Here is a 15008-nt window from a genome sequence, read left to right on the forward strand (position 1 = left end):
TTTAACTTTCCAACTTTTTGATGGGTTTTATGCTGTTATTCTGATCTATCTATATGTAAGAATTGTCACCGCTGTCTACTCAAATAAAAACAGTTGTAATCTCAACAGACATAAAAACATCAAATCTTTTCATATTATTTTTTATTTTGATCAAGTTATGGTTTTCATGATGACATTTTGATACAAAATGTTCAGTGTATCAAAAGTAACAAATAAAATCCACACTTTACAGTAACAAATATCATCACATATAAAACCATTGCATCGTTTATATAATTGCATAGTAAATCATAGAAAATAGAATACATTTTCCATTATTTGCTTAATAGGTAACATATAAAAATACTATTGAAGTTCGATAAAAAATTTCCTTTGTATAAATTATATAGTAAGGACATTAATAATACGGGTATATAAAAATGTTGCTATTCAGAAAAATCTCCATGACAACTTTGAAATTTCTTAGTCAGTGCATGTTTTGTGATAAAAATATAAATAAATAATAGCACTTTCACAATTTAATATAAACATGCCATAATTTTTTCTTTATACTGTCTGTGTATAAAATTGTAATAAATCGTTATTTGTCCACCTTATATACTTGGCACTTGGAATATAAGAAATGCTACAAATTATACTACTTTTAAAATATGGCATCCCTTTCTCAATTACTACCAAATACAATTTGGGCAAGATTTGATTAATTTATTCAACTATTTACAATACACGTCAAAATCCCATCTGGGAGAAAAGATGTGAAGACTTTACAAGATTTCGACTTAAAAATGTACAAAACTACAAACAGAGCACTGTACACATTGATACTGTACAGTATACCACATTTTCACAGATATACATATATACAAATTACAAATGTACAATTTGAGTATTATTCTGTATTTATACATAAAATAGATATACAAATATTTTAGAGTATATCAACCATTTATATGAGGTAAAATCTGAGGTATTGCCAATAACATTCTCAGTATGTTAACAATTACTGCATTACTTCCCTTTAATTTAACCCCCTGCCAAAGAAAAAACTTCTTCCTATTGTCTGAAACTTGTATTTAAAAAAAAAAATCCTTAAGAACTTGTGATTTTTCAAGCATCTCTTTGATATATTTAGTTTTTAAAAATTTCCACTATTAATATGTTTTTTGTTTAACAAATTTAACTCCTTCATACAAAACAAGTATACCGAGAAGAACATACAAAATTGTTTATGAATATTAATGGCATGATAGAACATAACAAGTACATGTATCACAGGCATTACACAAACGTCACTTCCGTATCAAGGTATGTCCACGATTCCTGATCTGATGAATTGTTAGTAGAATTTTTACGAAGTCCTGAGCTACGACTAGAAGTATCAGAATCATCACTGAAACTGTCATGGGCTTGTGGCCCACCTAAACGTCTATGTGACAAAGATGATTTAGTCTGTGGAATGTTTGCACTATTGTCTGTATTAGAACTACTACAACTACTATTACTCGAGGAACTCATTCGAGCATTGTCACGACGAAATGGAGGAGGAGGTTGGTAAGGAGGAGGCGGAGGTCGTGATTCACTTGAACTACTCACTGATGACTGTCCGGAACTGTTTGAGTTTACAAACACAGAACGCAAGTTTTTAACACTCCACGGTAAATCTGCAGAAGAGTCTCTCTTTGGTGTAGTTATGGGTTCTCTTTTTGATTTCCATTGAATTGAATTTTTAGATTCAACTTTAGTTGTCACATTAGCACCTACAGTTTTACTAGGAGATTGTTCCTGACTTTTACTACTTTCTCTAGCACCTGTGAAAAATCGTGGTTTTGCAGAGTCTCTTATCACACTTGTTTCTTTTTGTTCCACGTCTCTAGAGTATAAATTTGAACGGTCCTGAGATCGTGAGAAGTCTCTAGATTTGTATGAGTATCTAGTCTCCACTGATGATTCCCTACTTTGAATTTGTTCAGTTGAGCTTCGTTGTTGAGTTTGAGCACTACGATTTTGAGCAAAATTGTCTGAAGCTTTGGGAAAATAGTGACGACTAACTACAGGACTTGAATCTGATCTATCACGTCGATACGGTGGAATTTGTTGACTCTCTGTGACAGTATCTGAGGAGCTATTGGATACACTAGAAGATGAGTAGTTCAACTGAGCATTTGGTGAGGAATTGCGACTCACTTCATGTATTCTCCTGTCAGTAGCTAGAGGAGACTTTTCACGTGTAGGACTCCTCCTGCTTAGTGTTCCAGCTTTATCTGATGAGTCACTTGCACTACGATGTAATGCAACAGGGGATAAAAGGCTACTATCCGGAATCAATGATTTTTTGGCTGAAGAAGTATCTAGTGAACTACTTTTGATTTGCTCATAAGCTTTCATAGATTCTTCCCAAATTTTCTTTGGGTCTTTCTTCGTCAATGTAGTTTCCTCTTCCTTTCCCTCAGAGGAATCACTTTCACCCTCCTCCTGTTCTATAATTACCTCCTCCTTTCTTGAAATTTCCTTGCGGTCAATATTTTGAACACTTGGGCTATTTAAATGCTCCTCCATATATTTGCGTAGGGATTCTTCATACAATTGCTTTGCAAGTAAACTTGCTTCCTTTTGTTTCTGGCTATCTTGTTCAGAAATCTCTAATGGAATTCCATGTTTGAGCATAAAAGTTCTCTGACAAGCCTCATCATAAGATGGAGGCCTATCTGGTCGATTTGGTGAGTTTGATAAAGTTCTATTGATATCACTATCACTGTCACTTTTCACAAGAGGGTATGGAGGTGTGCTTAACTTTCCAATATTAAGTTCTGAATGATGAAATTCATGTTCCCTCTTTTGATCACTTCCTGAGCTATCGGTGCTATTTCTACGTACTTGTGAAATTATGGCACTGTCATGACTTGCACGCATTGGTGTATTATCACGTTTTTGCTGTTTCTGGTGTAATTTCAATACTACACCAGGTGGCGGTGATGTTCCTAGTCCATATTTTGTGAAAGCCTTTAAAGGCAAATTCTGTCGAACATCATTTGCAGAAGCACTAGAACCATATTTTGTTTGTAAAATCGGGGACAAATGATCGTTTTCTTTGTGTTCATTAAATTCATAAGTAGAAAGCTCAAATCTTGGTTTGATAATGTCTTCGGCTTCCTTGTAACTATGTGACCCAGATCCTTTAGTCGGATTGGAAAGTTCTAAAGGAAATGATCTCCTCACTGAAACACTTTCCTTAGAGTTTGAATTGAACACTTTACGGGAATTTTTCGGTGAGATAGGTGGCGATATCAGAGAGTTCACATATTTTTTAGAGGGACTTGTCCTCCTAGCACTAGAATACTGACTGTTTAATGAATTATCATCCTGACTCTGTCGTAATCGATCACTACTCGAGCTACATTCTGAATAATGCGAATCACTTTCATGTGACATTTGTCCTTGTATGAATGAAGAACAAGATAATGAATGGGGAATTCCACTATCAAAAGAACTTCCACATGACAGTCTAGATGTAGGTGACATAGGAGGATTACTTTCAGTAACTGAAGCTTGTCGTGTCAATTTCCCATTTCCTCCTTGTGGAGAGCGTTGAGTTTGAATTTCAATCTCTGATACATAGCGTAAGTTATTATTGCTTGATTCCCTATTATTTTCATCTAGAAATAAATGAGCACCACTTGATGATTTGATTAATGTTCCGTAGTCTGATTGACGTAAAAATTCATATGGAGTTACCCGATGATTATCGTGATCTTCTAACGACTGTAAAGACTCTGCTGAGGCTCGTTTGTATTTTTGATAGCCTTCGGCACTATAACTTTGATGCATTGTATTTTTAACACCTTTGGTCACTTGGTCCTTTTCAATTGAGTATTCACGCTTTTTATGTTTCCTGGGAGGAGGTTTAGGATTTTCATAAGTTTCATAGCTACGACTCACATTTTCAGAATGTTTTGATTTGTCAGAATCACGATCCATATATTGCGATATACTCCTATTATAATTTTTTCTGTCTGTTAAATTCTCCATGCTACCATCATCATCGTATAACTGAGCGTCACTTAAAGTAAGTCCTGAATCTCTGCTTAGATTTGAAGGTGATAAATGACTTTTGACAAGATTTGGACTTGAATCAAATTCTCCATATAGATCATGTTCTAGGCTATCCATAGAAGAATTATCCGGACGCATTCCACCTGTGGACAAAAAGAATAATGTTATTGAAATTTATTACGATACAGCAAAATACTCTAAAGCATTCAATTATTAATAATAATTTTTCTTACATATAAATACATTGCACAGCTTTCATTGTTGTTTTTTATAATTTCACATTAGTTTTGTTGTTGACTATCTTCAAGGGTTAAAGTTCAGCTGCTTTAAACTAAATTACCCTAATCATTTTAAATCAGGGGTTATTTCTTTAATTCAAGGCTACATTGCAGGTCTTTCTTTTAGTAGAACTGTCTCATTGTATTGACTTATCTCCCTTGACAGTAATCTTTTTGTTCTGTTTAAGACTAAACTATGTTGTATAGCTTTTTTCGAACTGTATTATTAATTTTATGTCTTTTTTGGTGAAATTTCTTTTACTGTGATCTTATAAATAATATATCATTTGCAAAGTCTTTAAATAAAAGATAAATATCTTACTTCCAGAATCTTGTGTACTAAGATAGCTGTGTACGCTATCTGAATCGGTACTTGAGTCTTGTCTGATTTTCTGTTCATCCCCGAACAGACTTAGCGTTTCCAAGCCAAAAATGGAACCACAATTATCAATCAGGTACATTATTGCCTTATGTGGTGATTGTGTGGCCATTGGGTCTTTGATTTGCTCCTTAGACCATAGTATACTAGGTGTGATACACACAGCTAAATTATACGAGGTCATCATGTTTTCACTGTGTTTTTCCTGAACATGGTGTAAAACACAGATTAAATGTCGTAGAAGGTCAAAGTGTGAAGGTGGTAACTTGAACAGCAATCTGAAAATACAATTAAAATAGAGTTACTTCCCCTGATGCATAAAAAGCATAGTCTATTCATATTCAAAGTTACTTCATGAGCTTTACCAAGTATCTGTATAGTAAAATTCTTGGTTTAACTAATTTTTCATAAATTAAACTTATTCTTTTTTCAGTTTTCAAAACTTTTAATTAAAATTGTTGTGTAGAGATTTTGTACTTTGATTACCTTAGTCTTTCTTTTTAAATTCTATTTTATATGGTTGTAAAATTGCTTATCCATTTTATTACAGAATAAAATGTCTTTGAGATTATATTTTTTGACTTTGTTGTTGTTGACACACCTTTGCTATAATTACAGGTAATTATTTGATAATTACAATCCTCCTTTTGAGATCAAGTAACATTTATAGATCCTGTTGATCAAATCTTTTGTCACTTTGTTTACATAAAAGGATAGATTTTTATGATAACAAAAAATATCCATTTGTCAAAAGTAATAGCTGAGGGCAAACTTTTAAAAAGCAAAAAAACATTTTTCGTCTTATTTTGTTTATGAGAGTTTTAATGTAAAGTTTATTTAAAATCTTGTAATGTACTGTAATGTTACCTATATAATTATCTTTAATTTTCTACTATACCCGAAGTAAAAGGGAGGATTTAAAAACTTGTATTATTTGATAATTTTGGTATTTATCTTCTTTTGAACGTCATTTTAAAACTATTGCCTTTTAAACTTACTTAAATGGCAACAATAAAATTAAGTTTGTTAGGTATGAAATTTTTCAAATTAACTTTAAAGTTTTCAAACATTTCTACATAAATGACACTTTTTGAAATAAAATAAGGGTGTAGCTTTTAACATTGGTGACATTTGGAAGGTCTCAGCATTATTCTGTGTATTTATTATGAATCTTATAAAAAGATCACTTCTTCAAATTCAGATTTAACAAAAGCAAGTAAACAATATCAAGATACAGTTAATTTGCATATGATTATTTATTTACCATGACCTTTTATAACACAAATATAAAGATGTATCAACTTCATGATTTTTTGTTTTTGAAATGTATGACAAATTGTCGCACATGGTTAAAAGATTTTTTTTTTACCAAAAAATAAAAGTCAAATTTTTTTCTATACTATTACAATATTGCAAATCTGACTTTTAAATTAAAGCTGAACAATTTATTTATGACTATTCATATGCTCTAAGGATTGTGGTTTTGATTATTTATTATGTTACTCCTACAAACTAAGGTTAGCAGAAGTAGCTAGGTCCTCCAGGCGGTCGTCAATGATATTGATCAGTATACCCTTATCCAATGATCCATGTTTAGCGTAATTAAATTAAAACCAAATTTTGAAATTCACTCCCTTTAATTACCTAATTTAAAACTAGTGACCTGCTGAACAGGTATGGGTAAGGTCAGTTGGGTCAAATGATTTTATCGACATTGACAAATGTCAACAACTTGACATACCTGAAATTGACACGCCATTTTAACACCAATTTTCGTGTTTACTTTTTGTAAAAATGTACAATTTTTAACATTAAATGAAGCAGAATAAATTTAATAATTGCTAACGCTATGTAAAATTACAACAACTAGATTTTGAATATAATTGAAGGTCACTGGTAGTAATGTTTTTATACATTTTGCATGTCCAATCTCATTTTGAAATGTTTTATAACGGGGGAAAGTTTCCCCATAAGTTTCAATCTTTACAGAACTTAATAGAATTTTATACCAATTTCCAAAATATCAATTTTTTTATAAGCCAAATTATTTCTATTTTCTTCAACTGTCCCTCCCCCTTTTCCCAATTTTGTGCATTAGTACTGCTGTACTTACTGTTTAACTTTGTTCATTTTTGCCGAGGAGTCATCCTGCTCACTAAGGGCTACCCATTCATTATAATGGTCTTCCAATAACAGACAACGAGGTAGATTCCTTAAATAATCCTGAAAAAAAATATACATTCATCAATTCAATACTCTCTTCATTGATAATTGTAAGATGACCATCCGATTATTTAAATTTAAAATACAAGTGACTCCCTTATCAACCTTATACTTGTTTTATTTTTAATGAAAAGCTCTTATTCACAATGTTTGAATTTATTTCAGAGTTGTAAATTAAGTTTTCATATGTGCATTCAATATTTTTAGATTTTTAAAAATAAATTCTTCTTTCGAAACAGTTCCCTTTCTAGATGATTCTATTGACATTTTTTAAATATTTACACTGAACTCCTTATTTTTATCATATTTGTAACTGACTTTACCTTGAGTACTGCACCAACAACTAGAGTTTGAATATTATCATCTAGACATTCTTCTCCTTCGTCCAGTTTGTCGTGGATTTCCTTACATTTTACAGAGTTTGCTGATTTCCTTAATATTCCTTTTGTGTATGGACCATCACGGTACATTATCCTGAGCAGGCACTAAAAATTACAATCAGAAAATATAAAATACTGACAATCATTTTTTGAGAATTTCTTCATTGTTTTTTTTAACCTTCTGCAAATAATACATTTCTTTGTTTTGAATCAATTTCTGTAATGGATTGAGATAAATGAACATCAAATTTTCTTAAGTTTTTCTTTTTCTTTTCCCGTAAAAAAATCTTCAATATAATCCAGTAAGTTTTCCTTACCATAACAGCTTTAGGTAGACCTCCATCGATAACCAAGTCATCTATAGGTCTTCCAAACAGTTTTCCAGTAGGAGAAGAATTATTATTTTTGTCATCTTTACCACGACGAAAAATACTAAATGGTGAACGTCTTGGTTTCTTCATACTCTTTCCTGAGGAGTTTTCATCTGAAAACATATAGGATAATTAGTTTAGAACAATTTTACCCAAAAAATATAATTCAAACAATGTTAAAATCCCAAATTAAACATAACTTTATCATATTCTGTAACACTATGTATCAATAACAACTTACCCAATTTCCTGAAATCCAAGTCACCCAAACTTTTGCTTTTATGAAGTAACTTCGATCTCATCTTTTTTAACAAAAAAAGTTACTCTCTGGAAAAGTTTAAATTCCAAAACACAAAAATTTAAATCATCCAAACTCTATTGACGAAACGCAGGAAACAATTTCCTGCCTTGTGCACCACAACACATCATACACAAAATGAGTAAACGGGGTAGGTAAAATGTCTGTGAATCATATTTATGTATTGGTCCTTGTAAGGGGTGATTAATTGTGTTTGGTTTGTACGGTTTACCAATATCAATCAATCTAAGGAAGTCAATTTTTACCTTTAAGGTATATATACACCTACGTAACTACAGGTAAATTTGACGACCCTTTTGATGTTTAGTTTCTATGAAGAGGTATCAACTATAATTTGTGTAAATAAGTCAATTACATCATTATTATAGTAACTTTACCCCCATGTGACTGACATTGTCAAAGTCATGAATGAAACTCTCACCATGGCAAATCCATTCACAGAAAAATAAGTGTTAATTACGTCCAAGTAAAAAACTTGCAATTTGTTTGGAGACTTTTGTTAGAATAGTTTTGTCAATATCTTATAATTAGATCAAAATCACGAAATCTTTTAAAAAAATAATTAATTTGCATGTTTAAAACCCTTAGCTACATATATTTATACATGTTGGTTAATATGCATGTACATGTACCTTGATCAAGTTCTATTTTTATGTTAGCATGACAAAACAGATATTGACATCTATGCACAATAAATAATACATAGTATAACATGCTTTGGACATGCAACTTGTCACAAATGTATTTGACAAATCACCTTTCATTCAATTTGCTGTCAATCTTTATGTATTGTCATAAATAAATCAAGAAATTTTTTGTGGAAAATATAATAAATTTTACTTGTTTTCAATAGAACTGCATGTACTTTTAATATTTATCATTATGAATATTTTAATTTTGTACGTAAAACTTTTGATCTCAATAGGGAGTACAAACATTCACAGAATTAACGTCATACAGTGTTTTTGTTGCGCTATATGAATATATCTGCATATTAATTTCCTTTGATATTTTAATTGATAGCAATTACAATTGACATTAATTACTTTATTCCAGGTATATTATAAAGGTGTAAAGAATACATGTACTAATTAGTTGAAAGTTGTTTATCAATAACAGAATTTACTTTCTAATTCCTTTCACTGAATGTCATCCTGGCTTTTTATTTAAATAATCCTTTATCTATCCATTGTGTGTAAATCTTTTAAGATTTTAAGGAGATTAACAGCTTCAAAGGTCTAAATTTTTAGGATTAGAACATTTCAGTCCATAGTACAATTATTCTGTTATTTTCTTATTCAAGGGTCATTTGTAATTGGAGGTGTTATAAGCTAGATGAATCCATTCATATGAAATTGTAACCATGTACTGGCATCAGTAATGAGGTCTAAATCTTAATGCCAAGACAAAATACGAAACTGCCAGACCACAAAAAACATCAAAAAAATATATATGTAGCTCTTTTGACTTAATTCATAATTTAACACATTTTTATTATTGGAAAGGTAATTATCAATAAGTGCAATGAAAGCAAAATTACCATCTGATGCCATTTTCATTAAAAATTGTAAAAAACGGCTTTAAGAATTTAATTTATATAAATAAGATTTTTGAAACTATAAAAATTACTTCTTGATATCCCTTAGGCACTTATTCCAAAAAGCCTTCAAATATGATGACAATATCTTGGATACTTTTATTATAAGTCAAATTTTGTTGGTTGTTAACTAGCATATTTTTGCTGTTTACATACCTGCTTTATCATGCTTAAGACAAGAGGCGTTAACAATGATCTTTCACATAATATGATAAAGAGATTTTAGATTATCTTTGAGTAAATATTTCCAATTTTACATAAATATATATATATTGTTTGTTTTTCTGTTAAAATCAAAGAACTAAATACTTATCTTGTTATCGCTATTTAATTTTTGACTTATCTAGACAAATTCAATACAATGTGATTTAGTCTAAACATAGAAAAGACAAAGATTTAAGCATGTTACGTAAATTAACGTCAGTGCTAAAAGATAGATCACATTTCTCACTTTCTATGGACTTTCTCTATGGAAAATTCTCCTTTTAAAATTTACCGAGGCATTAAATTGGAAAAATTAATCAAAGATAATAAAATCAGCAACTCAAACAAAAGAAGTAGAAAGGCAAATCGTAGCACTACCCAACACTGTGAAGGACGGTGATTAAAGTCAAAGATTAAAAGATATTTTTGTCGAACTTTACTTCATGACTTTGTAGAAATTAAGTCGTTAAGGTGTTAATTAAGACAATAGGATTACAATATAAATTATAAAATGACCATTTAATTTTTGACAATTTTTACACACCTGACTGGCATTTTTATAATATTTAACCAAGATAGATTGTTATCTTTGAACACTGGTTGTGGAATATTATGTTGAATTTTACTACAATTGATACAATGTTTTAATTAAAGGCACATTTAAAAATTTATTGGCACAATTAGGTAAACAGTGTTTAAAAAAATATTAACCCAAATACGACAGCAACTCTACCACATCCCTTCATACATGTATGTGAAAGTTAAAATTATCTACCTAAATTTGTCTTTTTTGTGGATTTCCTGTGCTTTAGAATATATTCAACATTGCTTCCCGCAGAATTCAGGTCAAGAATTTCTCCATTTGATGGCAGGGAAACGTCTCCGTTCTTTGACTGGTAACTATCTCTCAACTGACTCATTTTAATACTGTATGGTAATTCATGACCTACAAATAAATAAGACAATAAATGAAAAAAAAAAACAATTTTGATTTCTCTCCTAATTGAAAAATCTCTACAATAGCACATGTTATTAAACTTCTTAATCAAAAACAAAAGTTTTTTTTTCTTTTTCTATAAAATTTTATTCTAATTATTAATGCATTAGTGTATGAATTATCATTTCTGAAAATTTAAACCTATACATGTATGATATGAGATGACCACAGGCTAAATGGCAGACATTTTACTTACCTTCATTCAAGAAAAGTAACATATTGTCATTTGAAATAAAATCCAAAGAATTGTCACAAGTGAAAATTAGCATGTCATTAAAACTTCACAAAAATCCATTTTCCTGCAGGTAGCTTTTTAATTTGAAACTTTCACTGTTGATTAAATTCTCCTAATCAATATGATATATTTCCCAGTAAATAGATACTTGTGATGTTTACACACAATTTAACCCAACTACCTACTTTACAACCAAAAATTGTCAACCTGTGTTGACCTGAAATTTACATGTAGGTGGAGCAAAAAGTATTTCAACCAATCAAAAGACAGAAATACCTGTCACTCAAATCCAACTATTCAGGTAACAAACAAGTGATTATATATTACACAATTTTGTGAACCTATTATGTTTTTATCAAAATATTTTTCACCCTTAGAATTTTTGGACATTTCAAATAATAATAGGTTACTCCTTTTGTTTTGTTAGAAAAGAATGTTGTTGAAATGCCCACATAAGGTCAACTAAAGTTTCAATTAAACTACAGACTGTTTGTCAACATATTGAGAATTTCGGTATTCTGTTACAAAATTATTATTTTATTTTGCATAAAACATATTCAATTTCAGGTTATTTAGTACTAATTGGCTTCACATCAGAATTTCTTCCTACAACTCATTTGCATAAATTGTATTAAGGAGTATTTTTTCATTCTTTAAAAAGTAGACCACAATTATTCGTATATCATTAATTAAGATCCATAAATAAACTAAAATTAATGTTTTAAGATATAATGAGAACCCACTTGATGGAATACACCTGGTTTGATAACCTAAACCAAATATGTACAAACCTTCCTGAAATAGTTGAGGTTGGTTCTGATGGCCACAGGGTCCAATTTTGTTTGTAAACAATTAGTTCATATGAAACATAAACTTGCTGGGAAGGATTTATCTAAGTTTTAGCTTTCATTTGGAAAGGACCCAAGTTGCACATGAGTTATAATTTCAAATAAAATTGCTTGAAATAGGAATAGATGGACCATAAACAGAAATTAGTCAAAGACTACTTGTATTCTTTAAATTTTCAGATATATGCCCCACAAACAAAATTCTTGAAATCATACCGATATTTTATGAGGGAATAAACTTAAATCCATTAAGGTCATATACATGGTTTAGCATAAATTCCTTTTAAATAACAGATATTATCTGCTACATCAACAAAATGTTGTTTTCATATTTATGATGAATGCCATTTAATTCTTATTTACAAATTTCTTAACTAAGAAAAATAGCTTGCCACTTTATATTTTCAATCCTCAATAAATAACAAAGTCAAGCCCTAAACTGTCATTATCCAAATATTAAATAGTAAATTTCAGCCATTTATCAAGGTGATTTCAAATAAATGCGACCTATTTCACAGGTATATTTGATTTATACAGATGATTTCATACCTTTTGTACAGCAATCAGGTAAAAGGACAAGTATCTAATTAATTTCACTCATACCAAAATACTGAGTAACAGTCTTACTTTAATGAAACCACAGATAAGGCTCTAAAATCATTTACAATTCACAACAAAGATAAAATTCTCTTTCTAAGTTGTCTAGGACTAAGATGGACATTAGCCTTTGTCTGTTATTGGTTTATAAGATAAATAATCGGCAAGGAGTGTTCAAACAAACAAGTTTTTTTGTAAATGTTTTTTTTCAATGAACAAAAATTAGTTTGACAAAATATTTTGCAATATCCCCTAAGTGATCAAACACATTATGTTCTGTTGCACCTTCACTATAAGTTGTGTAAATATTGAAAAATCTTTAAAAATTATTTCATGTTATTCTTATGCTTAAGTTTTATTCGTATTGTGCACTGAAAAATCCATGTTCTTCTATACTATCGTATATATATATATATGTTTAAAGTATTGTCTTTCAATTGTCCGATTGCCAAAAAAGTATAAATATATAAAGACGACCCTTAATCCTAAAACACTTCTATATGCTTGTAGCTAAAACTTTTGGACCTTTAACAATACAATGATACTATCATAACAACAACACTCTGTGTATGACAGGACATCAAACCATAGACAACGCTTTTGAAAATTACAGGACATCAAACCATAGACAACGCTTTTGAAAATTACAGGACATCAAACCTAGAAATTGTTTATAGTTACAAATAGAAAGACTACTGACAGGCACAAAATTTGAAACTTTTAATTTCCTGACATTTGTAAACATGTCGAGTGTCCAGTTTTTCATTTCTCAAGCACCTGATCAAACTTTCACTCTATTTACAATGTATAGTTTATTTCAAGAAGATACACATAATTCAAGGTATAACAATTTCAATTCTTCAACTGACCATCAAATTTATCCGCATGAACAAGCTTTGTTATGTTAAAATGAACTGTAAAGTTTTACTAGAATGTATAAAATATTGCTGACAGATTTTCTTTTATTTACGCTTATTATCCCAAATAAAATGGAATCCTTGAAATGACAATAAAGCCTTAGAAGTGAAGGACATGTGTCAACTACTTCAATGTGACCAAATACACATTCATTTTTAAGAATAAAGAATTCTATGACAATGAAGTATGAATAAACATGATTGATAGACATTAAATAAATCAAAGAGTCAATGTTTATTATAACTGATACAGTATTGATACAAACTTTCTGGCAATTGATACATCTAAAATTGTCTCACTAATAGAGAACACAAACTTTCTAGCCATTGAACCATCTAAAATTGTCTCACTAATAGAAAACACAAACTTTCTAGCCATTGAACCATCTAAAATTGTCTCACTAATAGAGAACACAAACTTTCTAGCCATTGAACCATCTAAAATTGTCTCACTAATAGAAAACACAAACTTTCTAGCCATTGAACCATCTAAAATTGTCTCACTAATAGAGAATACAAACTTTCTAGCCATTGAACCATCTAAAATTGTCTCACTAACAGAGAACACAAACTTTCTAGCCATTGATACATCTAAAATTGTCTCACTAATAGAGAACACAAACTTTCTAGCCATTGAACCATCTAAAATTGTCTCACTAATAGAGAATACAAACTTTCTAGCCACTGAACCATCTAAAATTGTCTCACTAATAGAGAACACAAACTTTCTAATATTTTGGCCACAAGCATCACTGAAGAGACATGTATTGTCGAAATGCGCATCTGGTGCAAGAAAATTGGTACCGTTAATTTTATTCTAGCCATTGAACCATATAAAATTGTCTCACTAACAATCAAGAACACAGTGAAAGATTCAAAGAGGAAGTCACATGGTACTTATCTATACCTTTGCTTTATTTTGCATTTCAAGGAATAACAGCATGTGCCTTTTCCTAACGAAACTGTTTTTAAACCTTTCAAACTTTTTTTAGAACTTATAATTCCAGAATCGAGTGCGAGTAAAGGCTTTCGACTTTTGAGATCCCTTATCATAACAAAAGTTCAAAAGGAAAGGAAATGATTACTGGATAATGCTTGCTTTGAACAAACAAATATGCATCCTTTCAAATACTTGGAAAAGATTGAAAAATTACGAAGGTACTATAATAAAACACTGGGTTTCCAAAAATAAAAGTTTGTCACTATTTGGTGGGGATGTATTTCAATCCTGTGGTAATTTTTTGTAACCTAATCAAAGCTAAGTTATTTGTAATCACACCTTGAACCCTTAAAACAGAAAGTATTAGTTTCAGCAGGAGGAAATAACGTTGTCAGTGGTTAAAAGTGAAAGTGTTATATTTTATATTGACATTAAATATACCTACCATATAACCCAACCTAAAACAATATTATACCCCCATGAAGATAGGGACTGTCTTACTCACCAATAAGTGGATAGGGACTGTCTTCTTTACCATATCTCACCCACATCTGGTAATCCTTGGGATCGGAATCCTGTGGGGAGCAAAAACAACATGTTAAACATAGTCCATCTGGTTCTCCGTTCACTACATATTTACCTCGTCTATGCATCACTGACCCATGAATACACA

At 30.5% G+C, this 15008-nt stretch overlaps 1 protein-coding gene across 9 annotated transcripts in view; it reads right to left on the minus strand.

Moving 5' to 3' along the window:
* Positions 1 to 126: 126 nt before the first annotated feature.
* The window catches only part of LOC143047997 (uncharacterized), a 184530-nt gene continuing 169648 nt past the window's right edge, over positions 127 to 15008 (minus strand). For all 9 annotated transcript variants that reach the window (XM_076221399.1, XM_076221400.1, XM_076221402.1 and 6 more), the window contains 7 exons: positions 14841 to 14910; positions 10577 to 10747; positions 7628 to 7794; positions 7254 to 7415; positions 6821 to 6930; positions 4651 to 4985; positions 127 to 4193 (listed from right to left, as the gene is read on the minus strand). In XM_076221399.1, coding sequence (XP_076077514.1) covers positions 1279 to 4193; positions 4651 to 4985; positions 6821 to 6930; positions 7254 to 7415; positions 7628 to 7794; positions 10577 to 10747; positions 14841 to 14910 — 3930 coding nt within the window. In that variant the 3' untranslated portion in view covers positions 127 to 1278. The remainder of the gene's footprint in view (positions 4194 to 4650; positions 4986 to 6820; positions 6931 to 7253; positions 7416 to 7627; positions 7795 to 10576; positions 10748 to 14840; positions 14911 to 15008) is intronic.

The sequence above is a fragment of the Mytilus galloprovincialis genome, chromosome 10 (assembly GCF_965363235.1).
Source record: "Mytilus galloprovincialis chromosome 10, xbMytGall1.hap1.1, whole genome shotgun sequence".
NCBI classification, from domain to species: domain Eukaryota; kingdom Metazoa; phylum Mollusca; class Bivalvia; order Mytilida; family Mytilidae; genus Mytilus; species Mytilus galloprovincialis.